The sequence below is a fragment of the Hippichthys cyanospilos genome, chromosome 5 (assembly GCF_059441005.1).
Source record: "Hippichthys cyanospilos isolate Australia breed blue-spotted pipefish chromosome 5, RoL_Hcya_1.0, whole genome shotgun sequence".
Taxonomy (NCBI): domain Eukaryota; kingdom Metazoa; phylum Chordata; class Actinopteri; order Syngnathiformes; family Syngnathidae; genus Hippichthys; species Hippichthys cyanospilos.
Window position 1 is genome coordinate 13,210,265 of NC_142373.1, and position 27,133 is coordinate 13,237,397.

General features: G+C 41.8%; 3 protein-coding genes across 6 annotated transcripts in view; 2 read left to right on the top strand and 1 right to left on the bottom strand.

Annotated features, from left to right (window-relative positions):
• Positions 1-8,926, top strand: ccnt2a (cyclin T2a). Its single transcript, XM_088414634.1, has 10 exons — positions 1-178; positions 1,008-1,089; positions 1,173-1,301; positions 1,617-1,677; positions 2,832-2,894; positions 3,492-3,537; positions 5,154-5,317; positions 5,427-5,497; positions 5,726-6,932; positions 7,622-8,926. The coding sequence occupies exons 1-10, from the start codon at positions 21-23 to the stop codon at positions 7,693-7,695; spliced, it is 2,055 nt and encodes a 684-aa protein (XP_088270760.1). The 5' UTR covers positions 1-20; the 3' UTR covers positions 7,696-8,926.
• Positions 8,635-21,027, bottom strand: map3k19 (mitogen-activated protein kinase kinase kinase 19). 3 transcript variants are annotated; one of them, XM_088414631.1, is made up of 16 exons: positions 20,930-21,027; positions 19,516-19,702; positions 19,128-19,191; positions 18,857-19,035; positions 18,128-18,266; positions 16,990-17,159; positions 16,708-16,762; positions 15,549-15,642; positions 14,898-15,014; positions 14,536-14,690; positions 13,879-13,913; positions 11,756-13,807; positions 10,813-11,051; positions 10,495-10,741; positions 10,204-10,412; positions 8,635-10,135 (listed from the first exon to the last, which is right to left on the bottom strand). In XM_088414631.1, the coding sequence occupies exons 4-16, from the start codon at positions 19,019-19,021 to the stop codon at positions 9,940-9,942; spliced, it is 3,873 nt and encodes a 1,290-aa protein (XP_088270757.1). In that variant the 5' UTR covers positions 19,022-19,035; positions 19,128-19,191; positions 19,516-19,702; positions 20,930-21,027; the 3' UTR covers positions 8,635-9,939. The 3 variants fall into 3 exon arrangements, with proteins under 3 accessions (XP_088270757.1, XP_088270758.1, XP_088270759.1); XM_088414632.1 differs by lacking the exon at positions 20,930-21,027 and having other exon boundaries at positions 19,516-19,715; XM_088414633.1 differs by lacking the exons at positions 16,708-16,762; positions 16,990-17,159; positions 18,128-18,266; ... (2 more) ...; positions 19,516-19,702; positions 20,930-21,027 and adding an exon at positions 15,741-15,804.
• Positions 20,894-27,133, top strand: part of ramp1 (receptor activity modifying protein 1) — a 25,326-nt gene continuing 19,086 nt past the window's right edge. Inside the window, exons 1-2 of one of the 2 annotated variants that reach the window (XM_088414637.1) lie at positions 20,894-21,042; positions 21,108-21,308. In XM_088414637.1, the coding sequence (XP_088270763.1) occupies positions 21,251-21,308 (58 nt within the window). In that variant the 5' untranslated portion in view covers positions 20,894-21,042; positions 21,108-21,250. Of the gene's footprint in view, positions 21,043-21,107; positions 21,309-22,600; positions 22,621-23,062; positions 23,128-27,133 lie in introns of those variants that run through there. The other variant, XM_088414638.1, reaches the window with a different exon arrangement.

Genomic DNA, 27,133 nt, shown 5'->3' on the forward strand with positions numbered 1-27,133 from the left:
TCCATGACTGTCGGAGAGCAATGGCGGCGAGCCGGGGATCTTCTTCGAGATGGGTTTTCACCCGGGAGCAGCTCGAAAGCACACCGTCTCGCCGATGTGGAGTAGAACCGGACCGGGAGCTTTCTTACCGTCAACAAGCAGCGAACCTGATCCAAGACATGGGACAGAGGTTGAACGTGTATCCTTCATAAACAACGAGCTTCGAAAGCTAGACGAGGAAGCTAATGAACGACCCGATTCGCACCCCCGATGCGTGTCTGACGTCTTGGGTGTTCAGTTGAAGGGCGATTACAGACTTTAATGTATGTTACGTAAATTGTGTGCGTTATTTCGCAGCTATTGTAACGCGTTTTGCTTCGCCATGGTTATCTTGGAACACGCTAACTCGCTAGCTGTAGGTACGCGTTTATAAGAAGGCCGTGGATCATGTTTGTGGCGGACAACTTTGTGCGCCACCTGTTCAGTAAAACTCGAAACGGCTTTTATTTTAATCCCGACAGAGAATGACGCCCAACATATCTGTTGTGCTTTTCTGACTGATTCATTAACCAGTGTTAGAATCGTCGTTTGCGCAACGCAGAAGAATTTGGGCCGTGCCTTAGGGGCTATACGGTTCCTAGAGTACAGACAAAAATATACAGATTAAATGGTAGAATGGGAACTCTGTTAACGTTTTACTAACTTATATTTTTCCCCCATTTGGTTGGATTATATTACTGGTAGCGCAGTGACCAAGTGGTTACCTCATCAGCCTTACAGTCGAAAGGACCTGTGTTGAAATTTGTTTTTTTATTTTTTTGACTGGCATCTCTTTTCCTTTTCCTTTTTTTGGTATTTGTTGGAATAAATTAGTGAAGGATTGACTCGATATGACAAAAAAAATAAAACATTGTTGCCTTAGAAGCCGACATTTGTTTTGAAGTGATGATCTTTGGTACTTGTATTCACCAGAACTAAAAACTGACGTGAGCCAACAATGCAAATATTTCCCTTGACCTACGTTCCAGCTCTCAACTAACTATAAATACAGCAATTGTTTACATGCATAGATTTTACATGCACCATTCTTTCACCAAATTTCACAGGAATGTAAGTATATTATCTTTAGTATTTTTTTTAAATCCATTGTTACATGTTGAAGACAAATCTATTCATGTTTATTTCCACCACAGACAATATCTCCTACAACGCTATTTTTGGCCGCCAAAGTGGAAGAGCAGCCACGGAAACTGGAATATGTGATCAAAGTTGCGCACGCCTGCTTAAACCCGCAAGAACCGCCTCTTGACACTAAGAGTAATGTAAGTTGGGGGATCTCTATATTAATCAAGTATGGTGTTAAAAAAAAAAAAGATTTCCCCTTCCCCCCATATTCCTTTCCATGCATCATCTTTCCGGTCCACTCAATGGCCATGGTTTCCCATTGTATAACCTGCGCCACTCCCCCGACCTCGGGGTGTTTTTGGCTGTTGGCACAGTCCAAACAGCAAAACGTGCATACATTAAATAGCGTAATGGCCTCTCTGGTTTCAGTTTTGGTCATTTTAACCTCAGCTGTTAGGTGAGATCATAGACTCATTACAATTGTTATGTAATGACTGTCTATCAAACTTCAGGCATACCTCCAGCAAGCTCAAGAGCTGGTGATACTTGAATCCATAGTGCTGCAAACGCTTGGTAAGTAGTGGTGACCCGAGTGGATGATTTGAAATGAGAGCGAGAGAGAGCACTATTTGTATCATCAACTATATTGGCTTACCATACTTGAGGGTTACTTGTCATTGATGATAATGTATTAGTCAATTCAACATCTGCTGTTGTACTCTTAACTTTATGGATTGGCATAAGGTGACGTGTCATTTTTTTTCCTTAGCTATAAAAATGGCTTGAGTAGAAGTTATACCTTTCTCACAAATTCAATTAACATATTTCAGTTTTTTTTTTTTTCTTCATGATTTAAAATGAAATCCAAGTGTCCTTAATGAAGGTCTCCAATATTCTTTCATGAAACTACAAAACAGATGTAATACTCTGGATGAGATCCTTTGGTTTCAACTGGATGTTTTTCGTTTTGTTTTGATTTTCTAACAAATAGAGCATGGCTCACCCAAGCAGCATGTTTGACAGATAGGGTACATATAAAAAAAAAATGAGGCTTCAATCCGTTTAACGTCACTCCTCGTTGAAAGCTGTTTTGAACAAAAGACAAGAGATTTACATATGTTTAGTCTGTCTTCGGGTACTTGCAGGTCTATTGAGCCAAAAAAATGTAACAGAGTAAAAATGATTTTGTATAAAAAATATACAGCAATAAAATTAAATACAAGGCACAACAGTGTGAAATGAATAATTCATGTAATAAAAATTGGACAAAGAATCTGATGCAAAAAGTGACAAAATGTTTAGAAATTCTCTAATGCCAAAGCTGTTGCTTTGTTTAATTTTTTTTTTTTTTTTTTTGCTTTGACACAATTGTGTCTTCATTTAGTCTGGACTTTGTCCTTTACCCTTTGAAAAGATTTGGTTTATTTTGAAATGGCGCCATGTTTTGCAGCTCTCCAGAGAATTGACTAATTTGTAGAATTGTGTAAAGGCAATTAAAGTCAATTTTCCATAATATTCCGCCTTTAAATTCGGGCGCAGGATGAACTTTTTTTTTTTTTTTTTTTTTGGCCTTCTTAATTGTCTGATGCAATTTTCCCAAATTATCCCCTGGCCCACTCGAACACTCACCTCTTGTTTGCGCATTCTGTCTCAAGCGGCGAGAGAAAAGTGACACGTCACCTCCCAACTGTCTGTGTTGAACTCACCTGTCATGTATTTTGTTTCAGGCTTTGAAATTACTATTGATCACCCACACACTGATGTGGTGAAATGTTCCCAGCTAGTGCGAGGTAGATGCTTCTTTCTTTGCTTTTTGTGCCCTCTGTGCGTGTCCAAACCCATCTCATAAAATACCTGCGGAGGCCTGAGAAACCGCCATAAGATGGTTTTAAAACGGCATAGTTGTCATTTTTAATCAATTTTGTTGGTGATCATTGGACATTTTTGGCCTGGAGAGACACTCACTAGGCCAAGTCCAAGATTGAATTATGAGCATTGCATTCAGGTCACACTCAAATTTGGATTAAGTTCAAATACAGTTAGAGTACCTGTGATGTCATTATTGGTCATTTCATTCAATTGATAGTAATGGAAGTCTCGTTATAATGACGGTCTCAAAAGACTATGGAAGAGGATTAGAGCCAGTGGGGGTGTTTTTTTAATTATTTTTTTATTTTAATCTCAGTATCTGGACTTTGTTTCACTCAGAGATCTAACGTTACTCAGAATGACAATTCTCAAAAATCTCTTTTTGCTAAGTGTGTAAATGGGGGGGGGGGAAGAAGTGGCAAATGGCACAAAAGTAAATGCTTTGATGATTTTGCTTGACATGAAGGAATTGTAATTGCTTTCCCTGTCATATCCTTTTGTGTTTGTTTGTCACACAGCGAGCAAGGATCTGGCACAGACTTCCTATTTCATGGCTACCAACAGGTTGTTATCCTGCCCCTCCTTTGTTGCACTTTGACTGCACACCATTGCTTCCTGTAATGCAGGGTACCCTTTCAGTGTCCAACGGGCCCTCCTTGCACTGGTGGTTGTTGGGACGCCAGCCGGCCGACCACCCGCCGCTCCCCTCCCTCCGTCCGAGGGAGCGGGGGCGGGACAGGGGCTGGTGGCTTGCGGCGTTACCGGCCCCAGTCGCAGTGCGGTGTATTGTACAAGGGACCCATGTGTTGGCACCGATGGGTTGAATGCAAGATGCGAAGTGTAGTGGTGCGCTTGAAAACAAAGCCACACATTTGTTCGGTTGCGAAAAAGTGCAGAATTCGAAAAGACACTTTGGTAGCCTGAATAGCCGCTAAAGATTTCGCAGATGTAAACATTTCTCATAGAGGTCCTTCTGGTAAGTACAGCAAAATCTTTTTTTTTTTTCCTCCCAATTCTCTTTTCATATACTTTTGTTATGCATACCTTGATAATGGTTCTCAGTACATAATGCACATTGCTATTTTTAACCTTTCCAGAAAGTATCATAAATTTCTTACCCATTAACGACCTGCATGCCAAGAGTAGAATTTTCAAGCACGGCCAAATTTTGAATATGTGAAATGTTTTAGGTCACCACAATAATTATATTTAAAGCATGTCTATAGATGCATCTGAAAGTGGGTCCTTAAAGGGTTTGGCTCAAAGATGCTTTATGATAGTACTGTATATGAATTAATTTTTTTTTCACTTATTTAACAAACCTTTAATCAGTTTTCTGATCTGACTGATCGTAATCCAGGCTTTTATTTTTTTTCCATGAAGACAAATGCTGCCCATTTCATTCTAAGGCACCTGCTCCTGCATGCTTTTCCTCCTAGGTGTGATCAATTTAGCCGTGATATGGACAAATTGTCACTTGTCTTCATGGATTATCGGTTGTTACAGGGCCAATCAGTGAGCCCAACGTTCAGTTTTTGTCAGCAACGTAGGGCCAATTTGCTAATACACCTATGAGCAGTTACGCTTAACTTAGATGTACAGTATTTTATTTTCCAATTCAGCTTGATGTAGTCCTTGAATACTTGTACATTTAAGCGAAGTCCAGACTTAAACCCGAGTAGTTCTGTATGATTCATTTTAACCTTAAAAGGCCTCTGCTCTTGAAGTTTGTTGAAATTAGCTGTTGATGTATTCTTCAATGGCAACAGAGATCACATTTCACTTCAGATGCTATTGATTTCGTATTTTGTACTTTAGATATATATTTCGAGCAGTAAAGTTAATGTCAATCCCTAGGGTAATGCTGCTGTTTGTATTCCTTGCTTGATTGTCGAGTTTTTCAACATCTTAACTTGTCTGACACAATAAGCTTGTTTTATTATTATTAACTCATACAGCTAAAAACATGTTTCAGCTATGTTTGTGTGTTCCTACAAACAATGAATTAAAGCCCTGTGCGCCTTCTGTCCTCCTTTTTTCTTCACATGTGGGACCAATTCTGACCATGCCTGTGGAACACCTCAATCCACTCATTCACATGATACATACTATACTTACTTACATACACTCAAAACATTCTTTGTCCACTGGGTATACTTTCACACACATGCACACAACAGCCTCCACCTCACTACATTCTGCCTACAGTACAAGCCCACAGTGATTGCCTGTGTGTGTATTCACCTGGCGTGCAAGTGGTCCAATTGGGAGATACCAGTGTCTACTGATGGGAAGCACTGGTGGGTGTACGTGGACAGCTCTGTTACTCTTGAGCTGCTTGATGGTAAGACAAGGCACAAATGTGCTTGCATGACTTGTGTGTAAATCTCTGGGGATTTGCTACAATTATTCTAACTGTCGTGTGAGCGTTATTGTGCAACTTTGTTTTCCAGATTTGACGCATGAGTTTCTTCAGATTTTGGAAAAGACGCCCAGCCGATTAAAGAGAATACGCAACTGGAGAGTAAGGCACACCATTTGTCTGTTTTAGATGCCGTGTGGGGAATATAACAATTGGCATACCATCAAATGCTTTTGATAGTTTTAATAAACTATTATCGTTCTGCGCTTCACAAACTTGATTTGGGCAATTACGGTATGTTTCTTGCACTTTGCTTGGTTTTTTGATTGGTATAGTCAATGACAAGTCTATTAAGATGGGGGGAATAAAAATGTTTTCTTTATGTCTCAGGCAACGCAAGCTGCAAAGAAACCCAAATCTGAGAACAGCCAAGGGGCAGACACCTCAGTCGCTGGACCTTCCATGCTCCAAGACCATTCCCTGCTTGACGGCTCTCTTGTTGGAGGACCCCGCTCAAGTTTTTCCAAAGCAGGCGCCACTTTCATGTCTGGAGGCGCACCGCTATCTTTGGACTCCTTGGTTGGCACTTATAACCCACCCAGCCACAGCGAATGGCCGCAGACCAGCTTGAGTCAAGCTTGCTTTTCGTCCGGATGTATAAAACAGGAGCCCCTCAGCACCTCTCACCAAGAGCAGGTCTCGGCCTCCTCTTTGCGCCCACCCCCATTAGTCCTCAAGACTGAGAAAACTGGAGATCTCAATATTAAACAAGAACTAAAAGGAGCGTGTGCAAGCGGAACTCTCAAACATCAGCCAGCTTCATCTTCCTCGGCCTTTAAAATGTCTCTGGATAAATACAGAGAAAAACACGCGATAGACGTTGCCGGATCTGGGCAGAAAAGCCGACAAGAGCAGCACGCCACGCTCGCCGAGAATAACGCCAGGGCGGATCTGTCGTCTTCCTCAAACTATGCACTGTCGTCTTTAAGCCAAGTCGATCACAGGAAGTATTCCCAGACGCATCAAATATCCCAAAGTGCCCATAGCTTAGGGGGTGGTAGCAGTGCCACGTCCTCACCAATGAAGAATCGCAGTTCTTGCGTAACGTCAGGGCAGGAAAAACGCCACCCAAGTGACAAATGGAACAAAGGGTCGCTTAATCTCCACCTGGCCATCCCCGCCTCGGGCGGAGCGACGCTGGACAGAAGCAAAGAGGAGCTCAAGATGAAAATCAAAGTTTCCTCGGCCGACGAAGGCGGCGCCTCTGCCAACAACAGGAGTAAACATTCCAGCCCCCTGGTGAGCAAAGAGAAAGCTCACCGGGGCGCCGAGCATGGCGTTCACCGCCATCACAAATACGCTCACCACAACCCGCACGTGCACAGCGGTAACGGACAAGGGGGCCCCGACGGCCTCTTTGGTGGTCCTCCGGGACTGATAACTCTGGAAGGGATCGCGCTTCCCCATACCGGGCCCTCGTCTCTGACGACATCCTCGTCGAGAAAGCGGACTCACCCCGAGGTCAATCACAATCAACCCTCCGCTTCGTCTTGCTCCAAACCGAGCAAACTCTCCAAGGGGGGCGCTGGTGCTGCAGGTACTAGTTCCTTGCCCGTTTTCTCCTGTACTGCAGTGTCTGGTCCAGCTTGTAGTTAGGAACGTCCCAATCACTTTTTTTTTTTTTCTGGTCGCAGTCAGTCACCTGATTTTAAGGATCTGCTTATTTTCAATACTTTGGAAATATATTAAGGACAAAAAGGGAAAAAAAAATGCACACACACAGGTGGCATGGTGGAGCAGTGGGTAGCAGCACCGCTTAGGGGTCCCAGGTTAAATTCAAGCTTGCAGGTTCTCCGTTTCATCCCTCCCACAGTCAGGTGTGTAGAACATAAGGCCCACGGGCCAGAACCGGCCCGCGAACGGGTTTAATTCGGCACGTGAGATGATTTTGTAATTATATTAACGAGCTGGATTTTTTTTCAACGAATAAAGAATTTTAAATGTTTTCCGGTTAATCGTAATGTTCATGTTTTATGATAGCGATGATGCGCTTGCGCCATTTTGGAAAGTGTTAAAGTTAAAAAGAAATTACTTTGTTGTTTAAAGTTATATATATGGATGTACCTTCTTGTTTATTTTGTTTGTAGCGCTTATAAAAATGGTTTAAATCTGACCTCAGCCCACCCCCCATCCCCGTTAAGCAGAAAAAAATCAAGCCAGATTTTCGATCACGGGTTTGGGACATACACTACGCTTTGGCTAACCTCCACCTCCTGTTACACTCAGGTGGGCTGCGGACCTCTCAGCAGTACCTCCCTCCTAGCGGGTCACCCCATGAAGTGGGAGACCAGAGACACTGAGCGAATCCTTCTGCCGCCATGCTTCTTCACATGGAAATTGCAAGGACTTACCCGCAGCCTACACTACTATGCGCATCTCAATAATAGGTGACCTCTGGGGGGGGACCTAGTTGGTGATATACCCTTTATTGAAAGTCAGAACATTGTACTTAAAAAAAAAAAAAAAAAAAATCTGTGGGCCTGTGACTGGGGTGGGGGGAAAAAAAGGAACGTAAAACTTCCGAATTCTGACCTCTGGGCTGTGATAGCCAGGCTCGTTTATTGTCCTGGTCTGAAATCGCTGCCGGTCTCACCTTCCTGAAATGCGGCGATGAGCACGCCAAGGTTGTGTGTGTGTGTATGTTTGTATGGACGGCGGGACGGAAGCGTGTATTTACATCGGGGAAGCCACCTCCCTGCATTTCACATCTCCGTATAGGAAAACAAAGTATTACAAGTTCTTTCAAAGACGTAAAATGCACGTAAATTGCGCCCTCCTTTCGTTTTTCTATTTAAATCTGAATTATGCAATTTATGCGGCATGCCAATGGTCAGCTGGAGAGGAGTTCAACTTGTGTTCGTTGTCATTCCTTATCGCAATATTGACGGATGCGTTTTTTTTTAAGTGTCGTTTCATTTCCTTCGATTTATTTTGTACGCTAGAGTACTATTTGATTTGCAAGTTTTCATCAAAGGGATGCGAAAGAAACGCTCGCCATTCACAAGAAGTGGAGATAAATGTACATACGTTTTTGTATGTGAAAACCAATTATATTGTGACTACTCAGGTTTGGAGCAGCTTGTAATTATGACAATATAATTGTAAATTCTATTTAAAAAAAAAACAAAAGCTCCATTGAAAACCGATTGGGCACCACTTGATAATTGCAGTGTTCAAGAGGCATGCGCTTTTTACCATTTTACCCAAGCGGTAAAAGTTGCGCCTAAGATAGAAAGCTAACGAAAAAATACAATAGTAGTGTGCCATGGAAGTCAATACTCTATAACCTCCTTTTGAAGTGCATCACCTTAATAATGAGGCACTGAAGCCTTTTGCAACGTTTACTCAACTGCTATTCGGAAGAATCTCATTTGTGAAATACCCTGCTGTGTTTTGATTTTATTTTTCTGACAAAAGTTTCCGTGGATAAATTTGGTAGAGTTGTTGTCCTTTACCCATTCGGTACATTTAAAACCATTGTCGCCACATCAGTTTCCGACATTAAACTCTGAATCTTGCCATCAAAGCATACCTACTCTTCTGTCAGTTGATTTTCATGCAACCTCATTGGTAGGAATTTTGAGCACAAACATTGGATTTTGTAAAATCTGTAAAACTGAAGAGCTGCACTAAATTGATGTCATATTTCACTATTGGCGCCACTGCTTTGTACAAAATCAGATTTTGCAGTTCCAATCATATATTACAGCTTCGAAGTGTTTATATTGTATGTAATATTCCAGTTCTGCCTTTTTCCATGACCTTACTGTACAAAGCTAATTCTAATGTTAGACATTAAGTTTAATCAAGATTATTTTTTTTAACTAATAATTAAAACATACACCGAAGCTTTTTAACATAGCAAGTAGCCCTGGCTGCAGACTCCAGTCATGATGGGAAAACGAAGCCTCACTAACAGTGATACTAATTTCCTCTTCTCGACAGCACTTTTAGTATGAAGGTGCAATTTGAATTCAAAACGTTTCTATTATTTAGCTTTTATTTTTAAACCAAGACCACCAAATTGAGGAGTGTAATAAAGTGGTTCATGAGGCTTTGTTTTCCCATCAAAAGCTTGCAGATTGAGATGTGGCTTAACTGGGTTGGAGCCAAACGTTTGTCTCCACCCATAAAGTCAAAGGGCCTTTTAGTCTTTCTTTTGTGGACAATTAACATTTTGGTGCCATTAATGATGGATAAATGGGTTACTATCGCGTCTAGAATTATCAACAGCAGTCAGTTGGCGAAGTGGTCAAATGGTCATTTAGATCAACGCAAGAACGTTCAGCATGTTGAGGGGTTATCCAAATGAAGAGTTGACACGGGTTCCGAGAGTGTAGGCCATTGGGTTTTAAACCTTTGGTCAAAAAATGTCCGCCGCATCGGAAAGTCTGTTTGGTGCACAATACCACATGTCTCCAGCAGAGAGCGCACTCCCTGGATAGTTGAGGTTAGTATTGGGGCAGTCTAGTTTTTTAATGTTAATTAAAAAGACCACTCATTAAATACATTAAAAAAAAGGCTGAGAATCTAAGCGGATGACATCAAATGTTGAGCCCCACCCCACATTGAGCCATGCCTGGAACTGCACTCTGCAGCCGGGGTTTAGTCCCACATAGTCCATGTGAGTGACCACAGAAATGATGTTTCTGTGCTTTATAAGAGGTAACCCCAGTCCTGTTCCTTGGGATGAATGAATGTTGGAGCAGGCGCTCTGCAGATGGCCGCAATCTTTGGTCGCTATAGAAAGTACAAATCAGTTAAAAAATGAATCCTCTAATGTTCTCATTTGGAACAGTGAAACTTACCTTGTCAAGCAAATGTTCACAAAATCCTTGGCACTGTCTGAGAATCCCTCCGGCAAAGATGGCATCGATCCTCTTTTGGCAGCAATATAGAACAAGGCAGCTATCTTGTCCATGTGCGCCAGAGGGGGTTTCCCCGTGGCCATCTCAAAAACCGTGCACCCCACGCTCCATATATCAGATTTCCTGCCGTAGCCCGTCTCATTGATAACCTGTGGAGTGTGACATGACGTGGCTTTATTGCAGCCATCCATTTTACAGAAATATATCATGATTCTACTTGAAGTAGCGTACCTCCGGAGCCATCCAGTAGGGCGTCCCATGAACGGATTTGAGCAGGTCACCGCTATTTGTGTGGCTTACGCAGCTGATGCGGCGTGCACAACCAAAGTCGATGAGCTTGATGACTCCAGTTGGCATCAGCATGACATTGTTTCCCTTCAAGTCACGGTGAATGACCCTGTTTAGGTGGAGGTATGCAACCCCTTCCAGGATCTGGTATGTGTATAGTGCCAGAACACGCTCCGGAAGTGGACCAAATCTGAGCCCAGAAGAGAAAGAGCGATATCTTTTGTTTGTTTGTTTTTTGTGCTGCACTAACTTGTGACTAACCTGTGAAGAACGCTTGCGATGGATCCCCCTGGGATGTACTCCATGAAGATGGAAACCACGTGGCGATAAAGGGAGGTGCCGAGGAAACCCACAATGTTAGCATGGCTCAGGGTTTTAAGAAGCTCTACTTCCCCCTGCAGACGGATAAACTCTCTCCTTGCCGTCTCTTGGTCGGAAGCATCCAAAGTCACCTGCTTCACTGCTATTAACTGGCCTTGGTTGGTCAGGCCGCAGTAGACCTGATAAGGGAGTCGGTGTTTAATACGAAAAATATTTGTGTATAGAGCGATAGTGTTTATTTTTCTAGCAAGGGTCTCTTGAAATTTTTGACTGGGTTTGTGATTATTTCTTTGCGTTCATCTGGAATAGTGGTTCTCAAATGGGGGTACGTGAACTTCTAACAGGGTTACGGCTGGTATTAGCCAGAAGTGTAGTTTAGTCCTCCTTTATTGAGGTCTGAGTTAAGACGAAGTTAAAGTCAAGTATGACTCCGCAAGGTCAAAGTCTAGATGAGTAAATCTCAAGACAGAAAATTACTATTTTCAGAACCATAAAAGTTCGAGCCGTAAGAATCCGCAGGTTGCTTCATGTTTGATTCTGAGAGGTGGCTAATGTCAGTTCTCAAAGGTTGGGAAAACCAAATGTTATATTTCAGCTTTTTGCTGTTATGACAGAAAGAAAAAAACACTCATGCTAGGTTCCTTTGAAAGGGGGCTTTTCAGGAAATTTTTTCAGCAAATTTTCAGGAAGTTGGCCTTGGTTGAGTCACTTTTTTTATTTTTTTTGCCATTCCAATGACCGAGTCATAGTCTGAGTCAAAGGGCAATTACGTCTTTGGGATGAAATGAGTTCAGTATCTGGTCCGACCCAAGACCAGGTTCCTAAATCCTGAACAAGATGTAAATATAGGTTGTAGAAGAGGGTCTCCTTTTGATGTACTTACTGTCCCATAGGCGCCACGGCCAAGTACTTCCCCCTTAGTCCATGAAATGGTGTCTCCCATCCCAGATCCACGCAAGACAGTCAAGTCTAATATGTGATTGTCTCTTTTTTGGTCTCCCATTCCCATGTTTGAGGGAAATGGACCAGTTGTGAAATCTTTCTCATCCAATGAGATCAACTCCTCAGCCAGACATTGCAGTAAGTCATCAGTCAGTGGCCCATCCCCCACATCATCCAGGAACTTCTGATAAACCGGCGACATAACAGCGTGTTCACTACCGTGATGAATTTTCCAGGAGTCAATCGTTGGGATTTGGTTGGTTTTTGGTGACACGCGAGTCAAATTTCCGACATCCGCCGAATTCACAGTTGTTTCTTCTCTATTCATTTGTAAGTGATCGTGGGTTTCACGTGTACGCGTCAAAGATTTTTCTTCTGTTTTTAGCGTTTCAGACCTCAGTCCACAAAGATCTTCCTCTATGCTCGATAATGTGGAACCTTCAACCTTTTCTATACATATCTCGCCATCATTAGAGGAAACCTCGCTAGTTTCCGTCTTAGCAGCGCTCTCCTTTTTGTGTGTCGCATTTGTGAGGTGAGAATTTGCCCGTGAGGAACGAAGTTTGGCTTTGCCTTTAGTTGAAACCACAGGTGTCTCTACCGGGCTTCTCCTTAGCTTCGTCTGCACTTGATTCAAGGCTACGTATTTGACTTTACGTTTTTCTTGCAACCTCCCGGGAAGATGCGACTGGAGCCTTTTGTCCTCACAACCAATTGGAGTTCGAAGATTATCGTAGATGGGACCTGCAAACATCTCATAAATAGCAGGTCCTTCACCCTCACTTTGGAGAGTTGTAAACATGTCTTGGTATGTGATGAAGTTCACAGCAGATTTACATCTTTGTATCCCAGCTACGCCTGGACCTTTTAACTGCTGGACATTCTTTAGTTCTCTGTCTTTTGGAGACTGCTGTGCTCGGCTGGTGCACAACTTGTCAGGATTTGTCCTTCTGCTGTGTGCGCTAGCAGTTGCTCTCTTCCTTGGTAAAGAGATGTTTGTGGTGCCACCAACCACCGATTTGAGCTTGGGTCTAACCAAAGAGTCTACACCCTCATCAGCCCCAATTCGCTCAGGGATTTTTCCAGCATTGTCTCTGGTATGATTGGAAAGAGAGAATTTTTTAGGGACCTTCTTCTGGGTTAGGACAGTTCTGTCTTTGTGTCCAAGCCTGGTCAGGTTTTTCCTCAATTCCCAGTTTGCAGTGGATTCTTTCTTCTCTTTTGTTCGCTCCAGATCTGTGCAACTATTGTTAATTGTACATTTTAATGGGCTTTTTACTAAAGCAGAGTTGTTATTTATCCTGCCACCGTCTGTTTTACCAGAATCCACCACATCTAGCTTGGGTTCCTTTGCGGTTGTAGGACCATTAGTAAAGGGATGCTGAATTGTTGTTTCTGCTTGCTTCTCAGCCGTAGTGCTGCCGTAAGCCATATTAGAACTAGACTTTGATGGGGTCGGTGTTTTGTGTTGAACTGTGTCTCTACTTGGGCTGGCACTGTGATCCTGCGTTGCATGCTCGCAATCGATCAAATTCTGAAAGCTCACAGGCTCTCCTTTTGGTATGCGTGTTGACTTTTGGATCGAGGTGGCACAGCTCTTCGACTGAGCTTTTGAACTCTGCCTAGTCTTTGCGTCTTCTGTGCATTTTGTGCTTTCGGGGTATTCTTTGGCTTCGGTGAACATCAAGTGAAAATCTTCAGGTATATCCCTTTTGTAATCCTCATCTTCAAAATCAGTCGAACTTTGGCAGCTGCTGGCGGACCCGCTATCCTCGCTGCCACCCCTTGTGGTGAGCAACCCGGGTTGTGGGGTTCCCCATGAAAATCTCCGCCTAATATGGGTTCCTGAAAGAGGGCTGTTGTTGATGGGCTTCAAGGGAACACTGTGCTGTAGAACCGCTGGAGAGGGCTCATCTCGTGGATGGAGATTCAACGGTGCCAACTGAATGGGTGTTCGGCGAGGAGAAACTGATTGACGCGCCAATATGGGACCCTGTTGCAACACCAGAAAAAAAAAAAATAAGACAGAGGCTACAAGTATGACAATTGCTTTTTGAATCACACCTTTTGTTGACTGATAGGTCCGTGGGAGCCCAGTCCTGCAGACACACATTTTATGAATTCATTATATATTCATAATACCATTCTTTTTTTATCATGCCCTTTAACGTGGCAACCTACATTTTTATCTCCTAGTTGGTGTACATGCCGTAGAACAGTGGTTCTCAATTTTTTTTCAGGGATGTATTCCCTGAGAAATATTTTTTCAACTTGTTAGATAAAATAAAACCGACAACAGAGAGTTCTGTGATCATCTGTGTCTTATTTATTAAATGTTAGCTTTGTAGTGTATCATCAGGCATAACATCGTCTTAACACTGGCTCATCTACCGGAAAATTGTGTCAGTAAAGATGCATGCAACATTTTGTATATGATCACTTGAGCATAATAAGCAATGTTATGATTAATTTGCTCTTCATTTGAAAAGAAAATGACTGTTCCTGTCATGGCACTAAAATGATTCAACTTGATTTGTTGATGACTGCATCAACCCTGTTAAAATCTCACATAATCCCTTAAGTACCTTCACCTACTCCCAGGAATACTCGTACCCTCATTTGAGAACAACAGCCAAAGAACAGTGAGACCTAATTGAAAACCAACTTCCATTAGCAAACTTTTCATGATCTGTATTATATTTTTGTGTGTTTTATCCGTACGTGTCTGGATGTGGGCCTTGGCTTGCAGCACATAGTTGGCACAAAGTAGTGGTTCCATGATGCTGGGATCTGATTGGCTTAGCTTGTTGTGTTCTTTCACTGATAGCAGACCCAAGGAGGATGAAGATGCATTGACTACACTTCTCGTTTTCTGCCTGTGACACACACATGAATTCCAATTTGACTGATATTCAGGAGGAATTAAAATGCCCATCTCCAGATCAAGTATATTATTGATCAGGCAGTATGGTATGATAATCGGAGGTAATGCATACATGTGTATTCATTGTTCAATGAGTGATAAGGGAATGTAATTGTAAAACTGCAAATCCCTCCATGTTTCCTCTATTTTTGAAGTGTACCTGCGTGTTGGAGGCACAGGCAGGCGCTGGCTTCTCTGAGGCATGTGTCCTGAAGAGGTAAGGGGTTCCGAAGGGCTCTGGCGCCTGCAATTATGGCCCAAGCTTGGCAAAGTTCCCCTGAAAAAAGTCGGATGGACACAGATGAGTTGTGTTAGGGTCTGATTGAAGCTGTACATTACTTCTGATGGGTTGCAATTAGATATATATCGTTGCGTCGAGGTGAATACAAATCCAAAAGACTCATCCTTTCCATCTACCAATCTCTACCTCAGGAAAGTAGAAACCTCTTCAAAAGCCTTTTTTTTTTCTCCTCCTTGGACTTGACTCAAAAGTGAGGCTTCCTTGTAAAAGACAATGAAGCCGATTCACTGAGCGCCCCCACTCTCGCTCACTCCCTTTCTTTTCTCTTTCTAACCTGTTTTGGGAGAACAGGTTGTCCTCTGGACACACTGACAGGTGGCTCAGCCAGTGTAACCGGAGACAGAGGCCGCCATTGTCATGTTGATGTCAAAGTAGGAGGCACTTGTTGACAATTCCAGTCATGAGGCTGCTGTTTGTGTTAACTGTACACGCATCTGCTTTTGTGTACTCAAGTGTTTGTAATTGCGTATAAACAGATGCTTGGAAAAAGTGCATCAACATGCTGCCCACCTGCTTGCTGTCACCGCGTCCTGGCAGGCTTGCATCATGTCTGTTTCCATGCCGTTTAGGACTCTGGGAGGACTCCCCTCATCTTTTGTGTCTGCTTTAAACACACATTAGACACGTATAGAAACAGCGTTACAAGAGCATGTTCCACCGCAATGCATAGAATTCCTGGGGATAAAACAAGGATATAATTACCTCTTTGTACATGCTACATTCTGCATTTCCACTTTTTCCTTTAGCGCTGTTTCTAAGCTTTTGCTTTCTGTCTGTGTGTGACTGAAACGGCTGGTTCGGAGGTTGTAAGACCAATGAGACCCCGCCCACCCATGCACGAGTCCATCCCATCCTTTTCCACCTTTGTCCATCCCTACCACCCACTCCCGTTCACTCACTTTTGAAAATAAATTAAAAAAAACACTCTCCCCGAAGGCAAAGATTAAAACCACTAATATTAACATTTGACAATAATCTCTGTCAACCAATAAACGGAAAACATGCTTTGATCAAAGTTAATGAAATGCACTGGGGCTCGGTTTAGGATCCCGATGCTTAGATTTTACTAACGTGTGCAATCTAAGATTACGTCATCACACATGACCATACTAAGTGACAGTTTCTTGTATGTGTAAAACATTTCTGAAGGAAAAAATCTTTTCTTTTCGTTTCTTGCTCAAACTAAATTCCCCTCTGTAATCGGGGCAGCAGTGCTGAAGTTCAGACTCGACACTCGTACTCAATGGCGTTTGGCTCAGACTTGACTTGGACCCTTATGTATTTGACTCAGCTCTAACTCAGACACTTTGGTGTTGGACACAGACTTTTGTCAGACTTGGCCACTGGGCTTACAAAGTACTTTTATCAACTCCAATGAATCCAAAAATGTTTTTACTCCTGAAAATTAACATCCCTCTTCAAAAAAACTTGAAATGGAGTTTTTCCCAAAATCTTAAAACCAGATTGCAAGAATTGTTTGTCTTTCAATCACAGCAGCCAACAGTAGGGTTTAAAATTGTAATAGAAAATGTTTTTAACCACAGCATCTTAAGTTTCAGTAAGAAAACCATTTTGGATCATTAGGGTCAAACAATTAAACCCTCATGCCCCACATCCATAGATCACTAGATTCCCTACAGCTACTATAGTCATTGGAAAAACTCATTACCATGACTGGAGATTTCACAGTGGTCCACTTCACACCCTGAAGATCCCAATTCTTCCTAATAATAAACACATAATCAAATTCAAGTGACTTATTTCCATTATCAAAATAAGCCATGTCACCTATTTTACATACATATTTAGTTATTATTGTCATTAATAGTATTGTTTATATATTTTTTACCTTAGCCATGATTTAATTGGCCCATCCTTCCATTTTAAACACAAAATTTAGCATCTGACTACACAATTTCTCGTAAAATACCGTATAACAAACATGACTTACCTCTCCGTGGTCATAGGCTAGAAATGGACCACGTTGACTTGGTAAGTGAACAGGGGAACTTGCAAATGACTCATCCAGAAGGCTATCAAGGTCAAGCTCGAAATATGCCAGCTCCCAGTCAAAATTCCGGTCACAACCGTGTTCCTCCAGAGGTGACGGCGCGTTGGCATCTGCCGTAGAAATAATAGATGACAGGAATAAGTTCTCAGTACGCTTGTGGGCCCGTTGTACTCGCTGCGACTGACTAAGCGTCGGTAGTGGTCAGCGGGTCAAGGATTTTTTAAAACTTGCATCCCCGCCCTCCTTCAACCTGGTGTTGTTTACACAGGCTCAAAAGTGAAGCGGTAAAACAACAATAAAAAAGGCGTACTCCTGGACTTTACTCTCATCTAATTTCAATCAATCGCCCATTCATTTCAATTATCCTCTACAGCTTCTGTTTTCGTAATTAAATGCAGGTCTTAATGTTCGTGCCTCAAGTGCGCACACACAAACAAGCTTTTCTTATAAGTCACCCATGAGGGGAGGCTTTGAGGGTGACTGGAGGGTTTTTTTTTTTTTTTTGCACTGAAAAAAAACGGATTATGAATGAACTTGGAATGTTATGTTAGTGTGAGAGTGAAGTGAGTAGACTATTTAGAGGTACAAATAATATATCATAGGTGTAGCCATGTTGGGGGGGGCAAGGGGCAGGGTCACCTCTGCTTTGACCCCCTCCTCATATGAAAATGGGCGTAAACTGGTCATAGCTTCTTTTTGTTTGTATTGTAGACACCTTGAGATAGACCCCCCCCCCCCCCCCCCCCCACACACACACACACACACACACTTATTTTTATCCAAATAGCCGTTTACTCGGTTGTTTTCAGTAAGATATCCAAATACCTAAATATTGTATTGATGGCAGCCCTTGCTGCTTCTATGGCTGACTTCTTGATGAACTATTATTTTGAATGAGTGTATATGCTTTCCAAAGCATCCTGCAGCCACTTTAAACATTAACCGCGCAATGAATTAGTAACCCAGAACAAGTAAAACATGAGGAAGTGAGCAAATGTTACGCAATCTCAGACAGCACCAAAATCACACATGCTGTAGTAACTTCATTTCAGACCCATTTTGCATGTGTGCAACTTGCCATGAAGGGAAGACTGGTCTCCCTGCCAGGGGGCCTGTGTGGGCAAGCGAGGCCCCCACATCCAGCCCGACAGCGCCAAATAGTTGGAGCCAATGCGTGTAGTCACATCAGGCCGGGTCTGCAGCAGGCACGCTGCCACCTGTAGTAACATGGCGGTGAAATACATGGACTGGAAGTGAAAGACAGAAAAAGATGATGATAAAATGTGTCATGTACAGGTGCATATGCGTAGAATGTGCAGGTGCGCCATGAGTGGGGAGTGTGTGTGTGTGTGGAAGGACAACAAGCAAATATAATGGTTAGAATTGAATGGAGGGCCCTGAAGATATATTTAGATCTCATTTCAGCAGTTCTCAAATGGGGCTATGAATACCATGGAGGTCCTTGGAGGCAATTTAGGGGGCAAAGTGAGATTTTTAAAGGGGTTCCTGGATGTTTCAGCCAATCTAATGTAAAGCTTTTAAATCCACTGACAGGAGCAGTACAGTCTTTTTTTCAAATTAAGAGTAAATGAATTGAAAAAGTAAATCACTTTTAAAATACCAAATAAGCCTGCCCAAAAATATAAAATGAAACAGTTCAAATTGAGTTTTAACCTTTTTTTTTTCCATCGCTATCTCTTGCAACAGTGGGAACGTTTGAGTAAACATAACATTCCAAATGACATTACATTACGAATACATCGTTGAAAAAAAAGTTGGAGAAACACCATCCTAGTTGACAACATACCCCGATCTCGCCATCCCGGCCGGCTCTGACGAGAGGATCGCAATCACCATCATCTTCATCGTTCTCCTGGTCCTCGACCTCCACCTCTTGCTTGATGCTCACAATGATTTCTCGCAAGTCTTGCTTCCCTCGAAGCATGGTTTCCTTTTCTGGCAGGCACGTCATTCCTTCTTTGTAGGCTTGATCGAAGTACAACCAGAAAGATGAAGCCAATCATCGACGAACACAATAAGGCAAAGCGAGAGAAGCTAAGATTCGGGTGTCCGATTACCACTGGATGTTGTCGTAGGTCTCCAACGATGGCTTTGTCTCCACAGAGACGTGTCACATTATCCCTGCAGATGAGTCACCGCAATACACCTCATTGTGCACAGTGTTTTCAAAATACATGCAGGTGTGATCAACTTTTTCCAATTTATTGAAAAAGTTGTACAGGAATTACAATCGTTTCATTAAACACACTTGACAAATAGAAAAGGTCAGATTCTGATTCTTAAGAAAAAATGGCAGGAAAAGCAAGCTCAAGCATCAGCGTCGCTACATGCCGTTAGCTAAGCCTTGTGGCTAAATCTGGACAAAAAAAATTGTGGCTAATTAATTGTGACAGCAACCATTTAGTCTTGTTCAAGCAGCGTTGAGGCTATTTGAAACAAACTTACTGTGCTGCTGTTTGATTGCCAACACATTCTCAAGTCCTGCGATCCAAAGAAATGCTCGTCCTCCCTCAACTGGCTTGTCTTTTAGTCTTCTTTGCACATCTCTTGCTGCACGTTTACAATCGGTTGCCTGGGAGACGCCCGGCAAGATTGGCACGTTTTCAAATACCAGGAGGTTGCTACTGTACTGCTGCTAGACACAATAAAAAAAAAAAAAAAATTCTGCAATCATCAGTCCTGCATTTGCAGTCCGAGATCTTGTTTGTGGACAGTTTGACTTATAAATGATTCTTTCAAAAGTTTTACTTTTGACAAGTCACCGCTGTGAAACTTATCAAGAAATATGATGACACTGTTTGTGACTACATTGTTGTTGTTTTTTAAATGCAAAGATTTTCTGCAGGTACCAACAAATCAAATTGTTTTTTTTTTTTAATACTGTGTCAGGAATGGTACATTGTTCTTTTCAAATTGAGAGCAAATTAACTAAAAGATGAAGCTACTTACTGCCAAATTGTGTTGGTGGTTCCTTTGCAAAATTCTGTGTTCCTTTATTTTCTTTAGTTTTTAATGGATGTGATTTGTTATGAGCCTAAGATAATCAATCTATTTTTCTCGTTTTTTTTCATTTGCGCTGGTCAGGGGGTGCATGTGTGAAAAATATTTCACTGAGGGTAGGACAATGACAAAAGATTGAATACAGTGTCTCCTTCTTTATAGGGGGAGTTGCCTTCCTTGTTTGTGAAGTAGGTTTCTTTTGTTAATTAAAAAACAATACATGATTTGATCATTTTTGTCTGGTCCAACTTAGTAGGAGGAAAAATATCAAGAAAAATAGCGTGACAAACCTGCCGTAGATATGAATAGATAAGGTTGATTTTTTTCCGTCAAAAAATAGTAATTGTATATAAATACATGTAAGGATCACAAGGAACGGTTGCAAAAATAAAAAATAAATAAACGACGTAAACCTGCAATGAAAAAGGTTATTTTCATGAATTAAATCCCGCGAATGAGTGAAGCCGCAATAACAAAACCGCAAGGATTGGAAAACCAAGACTGTAGGTCTCCATATGTCCACTAGATGGCAGTGACTGACAATACCATTATAATTAGCCATGCATGCACCTGTTAACATTACTTGGTCAATCAATTTCACCAAATATTTTGACAGCTACACTGTCAACTTATTCTTGCATTAAGTATACAGACGAAGCAAAGCTCTGATTTAGATATAAAAGACGCAACTAATAGAATACCGAATAGTGTACACATACGAGTTCGCGTTGACAGTTCCAAGTTTCCGATGAGCCAATGGAAAAGTACCATAAAGAATGCACCGCCTTCCCCCGGCCCGACCACCCCTCCGGGTGCGGTAATTGCTATGTTTGGGTCTCCCCCAACCCCCGTGTGTCACCTCCGCCCATGCAGCGTGTCGTCCTCGCGGAAGGGAAGGACACGTCCACACACGTCCGCGCAGGCTTCTCGGTCCCATGGCGCAGCGAACGCACCGCGTGGAGCGTCCCCAAGGTACAAGGTAGCGAACGACACCCCCCCACTACCATAACGCGCACCTCCCCACCTCCCCCCTGCAGCACGTGACTGCCGGGGCACCTCACGAAGACTTTAGCGAAGCTGCGAGCGACAGTGGTTGAAGCCCGCACGCCATGCGTCTTACTCGGCGACCTTGAGTGCCTCCCGCGCCTCCAAAAGAACTTTGCGTCTGGGGAGATTCAGGATGGGAGCCGGGATCGGGGCAGCCCAGTTGAAATTGACGCTCCTGTGGATCGTTGTGGGTGAGTTAAGGACGCGCCTATGTCAACGAGATTCATGTGCATGGTCACCACACGATTCCAAGGGAAACAACTTGGGAAGACATGCACAACTTACTCAAATTGCATGTGATGTTATAGGATGACAGTTTAGTCAGTGCACCCCCAATCGAATCTCGTGTGTAGGGTGAGTTATGTTGGAGTATTTGATTGTTGGCTGGCAGAGCTATAAAAGCAGCAGTCTTCTACATGAGTGCAATTGGAAGGGTGTGTGAAGAGTTCAACAAGCTTTCCACAGGTGTCAGCAAATCAAATTTTAATTTCGTGACAGGAAATGTAGTGTATTGTTTTCAAATTAAGAGTAAATTCATTGGAACAAGGAGCAACGTTTTGCTCGACGGTGTAATAATGGCTTATTTGCGAAATGTCTGCCTTTATTTTGTTAAGTTTTATTAGTCGTGCCATTTTCTGCTCAGGTTTTATATGGATGCCATCTGTCATCAATGACACATTTTTTCTGGCTGATGATTCTGGAATAAAACAGATCTGCTTCCATGACTTTTTTTTTTTTTTAAAACCCTTGTGCAGTAAGGGTTGGCCATTCCTGGGTCATTTTCCTCCACATCATTTTCACTCTTCTGGTTGTGTGACAACTAAGTGGTTGTGCAATGTTGAATTTTGACATGTTGACACCATGTTGGTGAAGTTTCAGCTCCCTTGTGTCTTCTTTTCTTTTGATGAGAAATCAAAGGATCAGACAAAATATGACAAGTTAAGATTAAAAAAAAAATTAGAACATAGATACCATTTTGACTTATTGAACCAGATTGATTGAACCAGTAAACTCAGTTTCAAAAAGGTTGAAGAGTACAACATGGGGGGTTATTGTAATTGAAATTAGTGATGCAATTTTCACGCAGATGAGCTAAAAATAAGACATGTTACGTGACGTTTTTAAATTGAGAGAAAATTACTCGGAACATGAAGAAACCGTTTGGCAAATTATGTAACGGCGACTCTTTTGTGATGCAATTTTCACGCAGATGAGCCAAAAATAAGACATGTTACGTGACGTTTTTAAATTGAGAGAAAATTACTCGGAACGTGAAGAAACCGTTTGGTAAATTATGTAATGGGGACTCCTTTGCAAAACATTGTATGTATGTATGTTAGTGATGTGATTTTTCCGCTTATGTTTTGCGCAGATACACATTATCAAGAGTGATACATTTTTCTGGCTGGCAATCCAGAAGTATAACAGATGACGTTAAACGCCGTATGTATCACTCGATGTGGACCAGGTGCAAATAAATGTGATTAGGGCATCCCAAGAAATGTGAGTTTATCGGACATTTTTATCGAGTTTTGCTTTCCATTTCCTGCGTCGTAAGGGAGCTCCGCGGGAGCTCCCGTGTTTGGGTTGACATTTTCGTCATTAATGTGTCTCCATTGGTCACAGTAAATAGACCTGGCCGGAGCTCATTATCTTGAGTGGCACACCGGCAACAACATCTGTAAGAGGAATGGCAATTACGCAGGATGGTGCCAATCCTGTCTGCCCCCCATTTGTCTTACAGGTCTCCCAAATTGAGTAAAATTTTCCATTTTACTTCATAAAACACCAATATTTTTCCTCGTTCCGCTTGTTTCGTCTTCTTCGGAGGCCTCGTAGGCGTGTTTGGCAGCATATCAATTGCTGAACAGCTTATTACTCGCTCGTGAACTTGAGTTGAATAACAAAGAGAGACTAATACTCTTTTTTTTTTTTTTCCCCTCAGCGTGACTGAAATGACTGAAACGAGCTTAGCGCGGATCATGAGACAGGACTCGGTGTACAACAAAGGTGGTTACGTTCTTTCATCTAGTGGGGCAAATATTCGAAGAAAGTTCTCAAGTCATTAGTATAGACTGGTCACAAAAATTCTGTTTATTTTTGATTTAAATAAGTCCTTTTGTATTTATTTTTCCGTTTATCTATTTTTGGAATGACCGAGTTCTATCGTATCCCAGCTGAGTTCACTGTTAGCGAAACATAAAATAAATAGTTATGTCTCGTGTATTTCAAACAACCACATAGCCTTTGAGTCAGCTAGCTTAATGCTAATGCTTATTAGCATCTTTTTATGTCACGATAAGCATCCGACTGAGCACAAACCGTGCAGCAATATACTGTATTTAGAATGATAACGTAATAGGGCTCAGAGGCATATATTCTTTATCCTCTGCGAAGAATGACAATTATTAATTGAGAGAGGTTGATATGTTTTTATTAGTAGTCAAGAAGGCAGATAACTCATTTGTTTTTGGTAAAAGGAAAAATATTGGTGTCAAAATTATGAGAATTTTTTTATGTGCTTTATTCATTCATTAACAAAATCATAATGTTGATTTTGTGATTTTATTTATTTATTTTTATATAAACTTGAGACAACATACATCTTTGTCGCAAAATTCTTAAAAAAAAAAACTCCAGGGAACTCGCTGGATGCATGTCTTAAAAGGTTGAATGAAAATGAAACCAAGTATAGAGCGTCCTCTAGTGTTCTACCGTAAATCATGTTCTCCAAAATTTAAAAGTAACTGAAATGTTAGGGTTGTCTTCTCTTTCAAACTAATTTGGAAGAAACACAAAAGCTGCAAGTTTTTTCATAAATTTAAATGAATATTTTGATAGGGGATAGTTTATAGTTAGTTGAGAATTAATATATTAACAGCCATTAGATTTGTCAGACTCACATTTAAAAAATTGACACTTTTTTGTCAGTCGGATTTTTTAAAAAATGACTGACGCCAACTCCAAAAAAAAAAAAAATCTATATTTAAAAAAAAAAAAAAAAATCCAAGCTTAATCGAATGGGATGTTTGATGTACATCACAGTCCCAAATATCGGCGCAGAAAATTGTCCAGCCGATCCCTACTTATAAGTGCCGTACTGATAAGTTGCTAGGAGTATATTCAAAAATATTTGAACACTTTCTCATTATTTCTGGACGCTACCTGCGTAGATTGTGCTTGTAGTTTGTACAAATGCACCGTACGACGCATCGCACTAAGCTGTTTCTAAAATTTTGCACTTCCTATGTTGCTCAGTAAGGTACCCGCAGTTTTAAAGGACTGTTATCTATGATCCGTCTCCCACTTTCTGCTAAAACAGCAAAGCTGTGGAAGACTACAATCAACAATGTCCTTAAATCAGCGGGCGCCTTTTGCGACTGTTAGAACTCATCCATTGTCCTCTTCAATAAATGTGAAGAGCAAAGGTGCGAAACATTCAATCATCCCTCCTCGGACTTCTTCCCAGAAACTCGCCACGGCGCGTGGCGTGCTTTTGTCAATCAACAATAGAATACCTGTCAAAAACTTGAACCAACGCCTCCAATTCAAAGGGTCTCAAACGGAGGTCAAGAAATGTTTCCGACAGAATCGAAAAGCCGCTCGCTTTTTGCAGTGGTTCGGTTCATCTATTAGTTCTTCGGGTTTTTCTTTCAAAGACTTCGTTTGAGCCGTTTCTGCTTCACTGAAAAAACATGACATCAAAGTGTGCTAAATTCAAAGCCAGAACATAAAAAAAAAAAAAAAATCACTTGTACAGAGCCTCCTACAAGCATTTATCTAACCAGACTAGTAATACGTTGGTATTTATAGATAGAAACGCAGGGAGGAGGAGAGGAAGCAGTACAGTCTTTTTTGCAGGTTTAAAAAAAAAAATTCAAGCGGACATCAAAAGTGGTTCATGAGGTTTCGTTTACCTAACACTGATGAACAGTTAGGTTTCTTGAAATAATACAATAATTATGATGTAATAATATAAATAAATTGTGGCAGAGAGGTCTAACTATACTACACGCATCGATAAAACAGCAGAAAAATCACATGTCAAATTTTTTTTATTCTATACTATTTATTGTCCGTACTACTAATGAACCAATCAGAAGCAGCGCTCCCAATTTTGTTGTATACTTGCTGTGCAATGACAATAAAGACATTCTATTCTATTTATTCGATTCTACTCTATTCTAATGTGCTGTGCAGAATTTTGATAACAGAATTTTTGCTCATTTTTTGACGACAATTTAATCAAATTCATTCGATTTACTGCCCAGCCCTCCAAAGAATTGTTTTTTTTTTTTTTTTCAGACAAAGCTCTATGGAAGTCGTCATTAGGCTTCTGCGATAATTTTTATTGTATTTTTTTTACAACCGCAAGCAAATCTGGACGCATTACCACTCAGATCGGCAATCAGCTACGTGTAGTGATGAAATATGAAGCCTCATGAAGCCTCATGAAGCCTCATGAAGCACTTGTGAGATATATATATATATATATATATATATATACACACATACATATTGCATTCATATTTCTCTCACCTTAGTCTTTAAACCAAGAGCTTGATCTACAGGACGGAAAATGTATCACAAGTGCTTTATGAGGCTTCATTTTCCCATCACAAGCTACATATAGTACATGCGCGACGTTCTCCTTCAGTAATGGAGAAGCTGCCTACCTCGGCCATCTTTTCACTCCACAGACAGCAATTCAGTCCAATTTTACCCTCCTATCAGAATGCGGAGACTATGACTGCTTCTCATCATCTCCTTTGATCTCTTCGAGAAGAAGAGCCGTAACGAAACTTATCTCTTGATGTCATCTGCGGGGTCAAAAATTCGTCACCCATGTAAATCCCCCATCATCAACACGGAGGAGAGCGTTTTTATGCCGGCCTCCTGTTCTTCGGCCACAAATCTGTTTTATGATCGCTTACGCGCGACAATGTGTGTGCGGTCGCGTATAAGTGTGTGTGTGTGCAGAGCAGGAGCGCTGTTTTTCATGCTCAGGCCCCAGCAGCTAATGAGCGAGGATTGAGGCGCCGCCGTTCAGTGGAGCATGCGAGCGGGCATGTGTGTGATTTTCTTTGTGGGCAGATGAGAGTGGCCTTTGTATGTTGGTGTCCATAACGTCAACGCCGCACTTTGGCACAGCGCATTACAGATGACCTTATGGGACAAAATACGCTTTCGCTCATTTGCTGCTCATAAACAAACAAAAGTGTGTGATGGGAATTGCGGCGTAAACAGATTAGCATGTCGGGGAAATTTGGCACTTGATCGTCGTAGGTGCCGATAATTGCCATGTGAGGAAGCGAGAGCAAATTTATGGTGACGGAGCCGTTGTTTGACTTTGCATGACGCGCGCAAACGGTCTCGTATTCAGCAGTCGGAACTTTGGTCTGAAGACAGAGGCGGGATTCATTTGCTTCTTGCCCGTTCCCTTCCTTTGCTCCCGCTACTTCCTTAGCAGGATTTTCAATTCAATTACACTTCCCGGTATTGAAAGCATGCCAATGTTATTACTGGGCCTAATCTTAAAATCATAATGCCATTCTGAAACAACAAGGACCGCTATTCCGCTCGCTCTCTCTTTCGTGTTCTTGTTCCCAGGAACAGTTGAGCTTTTTCCCTCACAGATCCGAATTTTTTTCTGAGGCATTTGTACGTACTCACCTTGCTACCTGGCCATCCTACTCCGGTTCGTCTCAAGTAGTGGAGCGATGCCCAGGGGGCGCCAGATGACCCCGATGATTTGTTTTGGCCATGCGATGTGGAATTGCATTAAAAATAAGCTTTTTTTTTTTTTTTTAAGTCTTACAAAATATTATTGAGAAGCACTAGCCTAGCGTGATCAGACGTCCTGTTTAAAACAGGACAGTCCTGATTTTTCCAGGTTTGAATCTTTTAGTGAGGCACTTGCATGTTCTCACTTCGCTAGCTTGCTAGTTTAGCCTAGCATAGCATGACCAGGTGTCCTGTTTTAACCCAGATAGCCTCTATTTTTCTTTGTTTGAAT

Excerpts from the sequence above, each read along its gene's own strand:
- map3k19 (XM_088414631.1), bottom strand. The coding sequence starts at position 19,021 with ATGACGTGCCTGCCAGAAAAGGAAACCATGCTTCGAGGGAAGCAAGAC. Across the intron at positions 17,160-18,127 it reads AGACCAGTCTTCCCTTCATG|ATGCCAACGCGCCGTCACCT; the intron begins GCAAGTTGCACA and ends TTTCTACGGCAG. Across the intron at positions 10,742-10,812 it reads ATCGCAAGCGTTCTTCACAG|ATTTGGTCCACTTCCGGAGC; the intron begins GTTAGTCACAAG and ends TTCTGGGCTCAG.
- ccnt2a (XM_088414634.1), top strand. The coding sequence starts at position 21 with ATGGCGGCGAGCCGGGGATCTTCTTCGAGATGGGTTTTCACCCGGGAG. Across the intron at positions 1,678-2,831 it reads CATAGTGCTGCAAACGCTTG|GCTTTGAAATTACTATTGAT; the intron begins GTAAGTAGTGGT and ends ATTTTGTTTCAG. Across the intron at positions 5,318-5,426 it reads TACTCTTGAGCTGCTTGATG|ATTTGACGCATGAGTTTCTT; the intron begins GTAAGACAAGGC and ends TTTGTTTTCCAG.